This window comes from Athene cunicularia, assembly GCF_003259725.1.
Source record: "Athene cunicularia isolate RWA chromosome 3 unlocalized genomic scaffold, athCun1 chr3_part1, whole genome shotgun sequence".
Taxonomy (NCBI): domain Eukaryota; kingdom Metazoa; phylum Chordata; class Aves; order Strigiformes; family Strigidae; genus Athene; species Athene cunicularia.
In genome coordinates this window covers 19,458,468-19,464,032 of record NW_020799097.1, presented here as the reverse complement: position 1 = coordinate 19,464,032, position 5,565 = coordinate 19,458,468, and the positions used below count along the sequence as shown (strand labels likewise).

Sequence of the window (5,565 nt, the reverse complement as noted above, 5' to 3'; positions counted from 1 at the left end):
GGGTGGCAGGGAAAAGGGGAAGGCTTCACTGATGCCTCATTCTGGAGGCAAAATACAAGTTCCTCACCCCCCCTAGAGAAGCTCCAGACTGCTGATGTCATGAATATTATTTTTGCCTTCTGGCATAATTCCAATTTTCAATTGGGTAACACTTTGATTTTTACTTAGGTAAGGCAGCCCTGTTTCTCCCATCACAGTAGGAGACCCTCTATCACTGACTATAATAAGCTGCAGTGACTCTACCCGTGAAGAGGCTGGCAGCACACATGCCCAGGTGACCTTCAGTGTTCTCAGACAGCTGCTTTCTCCAAGTCTTTCACAGCACAAGAATTCCCGCCACTGATGTAGTTAGTGCACTGACCCTATTCCGAAGACTGACAGATTCTGTAAACCCTCACAGCAGCAAAGGCAACCCTCACACAAAACCTTGCATAGCATAATCATCTTTAGAAATCCCATTCATTTATCATAAGACATAATGGTAACAATCACCTTTTAACAGTTCCTTTAAGTTAATGTAATTTTATCTTCATATTGTTGTTAGTCTGTACCATACCTAACATGAGCAAGATCCTGCTAATTGTTTAAGGGTCCTAAAAGAAATAGTTTCCACCTTCTCCACTTCATGTATTATGAATATCTCTGGGGAATGAGTTAAGAGAGTTTTGCCACTTATCTACTTTTTTTTTCCCCTAGTAAAACTTTAAACCTAACAGAATGTTAAATTGAAGTTTCACGAGAAGTCCTCCCAACTGAAATGCCACCCTCAAGAAGGGTCCTGAAGAATGAGGTGAATAGAAAAACAAGTGAGAGAACGCTCAGCCTAGATTAAAATACACAGGACTGGCACTCATGAGGCAAGTAATCTCAGAAAAGAAAGAGAACTGAAACAAAAACTAGGAGTTTCACTATGACATTACCACGCAGTTTCTTGAACTGATTCAATTTTCAGAATAAATCCTCCAAAAATATCTCTAAAGCTGTATCAAAATTATCATCTACATTCTGTTCAGGCCATTGTCTCTCACACATCAACAGACTACAAAAAGTCTCCCAGAGAAGAGAACTCCGCTGCCAGTAGGAGCTATAGGTTCCCCACCTGCTCCACTCCCACCCTGGAACACGACTGAACCTGAAAGGTTGCCCTGGGTGCTGCCCAAGTGACACAAGCCTTCCTAAGAAGTCCCCTTCCCCTCCTACTTCTAATAAATCTACAGCTGCTTTCTACTCCACCAAAGGTAGGTCAATTGAGCTATTCTCAATACATACTGATATTATACATACACACACATTGTACAAGACCTGAGACCAATCTATTTCAGTTGGTGCTTTGCATTGCTTTAAGATTCTTATTCTAATAAGTCAATATGGCTTTAGTGAAATTAAATTTCACCTTAGTCATGCAAACAGGCAAGAAAGTCCTAAAAATTAATAGCCTCTGTTCAGATTCATAAAACTTGTTAACTGGCAATATAATATGGGCCACGTATTGCTTATTCAAGATGAGCAGGACAACGCACTACACAATCTCTGACAAAGTATTAGTGCACTGGGTTTTTTTAAGCCTGCTTCAGCCAGACCTCACCTGGAGTTGCCCTTGTGTAGTACAGACTCACAGTCAGCCAGCAGGCTTACGACTGTCCTTCCTGCTCATTGCATTTCTCCATTGCAAGTCTATGTACTTTTGACATGTAAGATGTAGTAAGAGTATCTGACATGCTGAAAATCAGCTATTGCAGTATTCCCAAAATCCATTAAATGTGCCAAACACACACTTCATAAGTATCACTGGCAGAAGCAATGTTATTCCTTCCTCCTCCCATGATGCTGGCTTGCTTCTGCATGTTTTTAAACAAGCAAGATGTAGGATGTCCCCACAACAACGACAGTTGGCATTGCAACTCAGCCAAATACCTACCCTGAAAAGCACCCCTCTACACAGCTCATTTCCAAGGACATAAGCATCATCCAATCAACCTTAAACTAAGGCAAATACAGTATTTCCAGATATTCAACAGCGCTTATACACCTACTCAAAACATCACTGATTAAATACTCAGAACAGGATGGGGAAAATTGTGAAACCCCAAAAATGGAAGCCTATTCAACACAGGGTAAGCATACTGCACACTCCAGGTTCAAGAGTAAACATAGGTCAGCTCTACACCAGACAAGCAAAAAGCATGTAATTTCACCGATAAAAAGTAGCACTTAGCAATAACCCTGGGACCCCATCCACGACATTCTCATAACTTGGGAAACTGGTGAAGTCTACCAAGGTTCCTTTTCGAAGAACAACTTTTCAGTATTGAAATGTTCCATAGCTACTGCTGTTGCCCCATATTCATCATCATGAGCCACAGACACATCACTCAGTCCTCAATTCAAGCAGCATGTCATATTTTCACTCACCACCCACTGTGTAATTTTTTCATTTTCACTACACTTGGATGACCAGAGCAACTATGGTGGGATATTGCCTTTAAAAAAACAAAGACAGTCACAAAAAGAATCACACCCCCTAGAATTCACACATATTTCATATGTCTGTAGAATGTTCATATAGCTCACAGACACAATAAAGGGACAAAAAACCCACTCCAGAAAACTACAGGTGTTCATATAACCCAAAAAACTTAGAACAGCAGCTGTCTAGTAAAACAGAAGGAACTAATGAGGTCGAAAAATTAACTGATTGTGCAGAAATCTGAATTCATCACTAACTTGAATCTTGTTTTGCTGTTAGATGTTTAGCTTCCCCCCACTACCCCAGGAAAAAAAAAAAAAAAAAACACAAACACTACCCAAAACTATTTCTCACTGTTTCTTGGTAAAATTTTTCATACAGTAGTTACACATGCAATTATATAGTTATGCAATTACACATACAATTATACATGGTTATATAAGGGTTCAGGAATTGTATCTTTAATTTCTATTCTTATGTGTCAGAACTGAGAGTGATGTGGTTCTTCTAAGACTTCCCTGTTCCACTAAGCCTATTTTTGATGAAAACTATATTCAAAAAAGAGAAAGATGTGGGTTTTCCATTATTCTAAGTTACCTAAGTTACTTATGCCAATACAGCAAAACACATTTAGCACATAAAAATGAAGAGAAATTATGCAGAAATAATTTTAAGTCAGTTGGTAGATAGCACCCTAGGAGGAGGGATCAGCTTTATGTTCTTATAAACCTGGCCACACTGGACGAAGGTCAATATCTGCACAATTACATTCTCCCTGGCAGTGGCCAAAGACACATTCTTATTTACTGCTGGAAACACATGTAGCTTCTTAAGCCTGTAATCCCTCTGTAGCTTCTAGATATCATGGTTGTGTGACATACAATTTTTATGCATAACAAGAGTAAGAAGTTCCCTCCATCTTTTTAAATAATTCATAATTTCAAATCTCAACTTTGAAATAAGCATGTCATAGAGCTGAAGTAAAGATCGGAAATAACAAAAAAAAAACCAAAACCCAAACATAAGAAACAACAACAAAAATTCTTCAAATTGGGCTGGAAAAACTCATCTGAAGAGATGCTTTTAGGCACAGTGCTTCTGACACACACTGCAAAGAAGCAGTAGATGTGATGATGTAGCTAGCCATTATTGTCTATCAAGGCAGAAGCAGCCAGGCTTAAAAAGAATAATAATCTTATTAGACCTGGAAATGCAAGTTGGAAGAACCAGACCAATTTTAGCTTTAAGTGTCTCCACCAGAGCCTTTTTCAGAAAGCTCAGAGATGCAATTTGTTTTAAAGCCACACTGGCAGTTAAAGGAGATCAGAAATAGAACCTTCATCTCTACTCTCCTTTTCCAATGTGGCCATAAACTATGTTTTCTTTACCCACCTTCTCCCTAAATTAATCAATATATTTCTCTATAATTCTCTCCAAATAAATCTCTATGGTATTAACTGTAATTACCTTTGATTACAGCTATTTTTAGTCCTTTTGCTTTATCCTCCCACCAGATAGCCCTATAATACACTTTGGGGAAGTAAAGATCCCTAAGAGATGTATGATTTGGAGCAGTGGCAGGGCTACAGGTCCATGGAGGTCCCAGACTTACTATGTATGAGACCTACTAGAAAGAAGCTATGAATTTTACTAAGTAGAGAATATATATTGTAGTCTGCAGAAGAAATATGTTTTATTAATTTTGAAGTACAAGTTACAGTCATCTCTAGCTAATCAAAAAATGATAGCATATTATCGGACTTCAGTAGATTCAACATTTAGTACAGGTGAGTGTTACACACTAGGTCCTATAAAAGAGGAAAACCAAACAAATATACAATTTGCTAAGCAGATCTATTGTTATAGTCAGGATTACAGAGCACACCACTCAGTAGCCAGGACATCCATACCAGTTACAAAGAACCTACAAATACTACTTTCCACGAGCACTTTGGTAAAGGTGCCTTAAAAAGTAAGTCTACGGGTACACATTTACACTACTACATCTACTGTAGAATGGAAAGATTGCTCTCTGAGCTGCTAAAGAAACACAGCGCCTCCTGTTACCACTCTATTGGCAACAACGATAAGCCAGCTGTTGTCAAAGAGAACACAAAACAGCTGAGTAAAACCCTTATTGTGGAAAAGAATCACAAATTATGGTCCCTCTCACCCATACAGCTACTCAGATGTTTATTTTCCCAGAACTTATAAAAACTTTATTAAACACAAGACAGGTGATCCTCTACAAAGATGAACAATGAGTTCATAAGTTAGACAGTCCCATTTCCTTATAACATTAATATGATGGGCAGATTTGTCTTACGGGACAAATGCGGTCACGGAACTCACAGCAAAAGAACCCACAACCGTCAAGCACCTTTACAGTTGGATATAACCAACTAAAATTTGCAACTTACTAGAAAGCTTCATACCCTCTCCTCAGAAAAGCATTTTTACTTTTTTTGAGTTTTTTTAAATTTCTGAAAAGAAAGAAACAACTGCAAGAATCTCTTTAAGGCTGCCGGTATTCTCCTACCACCCCAGAGTCAAAGGCTCCTCCAGAGGTGGGCCAGGTCTGGTGACAGGGCAGGAGCCCTGCCAGACAGGCTGTGCACAGCCACGAGGGAGACAACCTCTGCCCCTGCACCCACAATGGCCCACCTGCCCTGGAAACAGCAAGCTTTAGAGCAGGAACCAACTACTACAGCCTGATAAGCCACCTTTAAAATCCCCAAAGTGACTGTCAGGTGTCAAGAACCGCCACAAGACAGTGGTGCCACCGGGAGCAGCTCAGGGGGGCGAGGGGACGCTGGCCTCCCCCTGAGCGGGCCCCACAGCCCTCCCAGAACTCCCCTACCCTGCTACACCCCCCCAATCCCACAGCCACCACCTCCCCAGAGGCAGGACACCAGCACCTGCCAGCCCTCCTTCAGCCTCCCTCCACACCCACCTGGAACTCCAGCCCGTAGATCACGGGCGCATCGTCCTCCATCGCGGCCCCAGCGCGCGGCACACCCGCTGCCCACCGGCCTTTCTGGCCCTCGGCGCTGCCCGTCGCTCGCCGCTTCCGGGAGGTGCGCTCGCGCATGCGCACC

At 41.3% G+C, this 5,565-nt stretch overlaps 1 protein-coding gene across 1 annotated transcript in view; it reads right to left on the bottom strand.

Moving 5' to 3' along the window:
- Window positions 1-5,538, bottom strand: part of EIPR1 (EARP complex and GARP complex interacting protein 1) — a 91,032-nt gene extending 85,494 nt beyond the window's left edge. Inside the window, exon 1 of the mRNA XM_026845695.1 lies at window positions 5,421-5,538. Within this exon, the coding sequence (XP_026701496.1) occupies window positions 5,421-5,462 (42 nt within the window). The 5' untranslated portion in view covers window positions 5,463-5,538. The remainder of the gene's footprint in view (window positions 1-5,420) is intronic.
- Window positions 5,539-5,565: the final 27 nt, after the last annotated feature.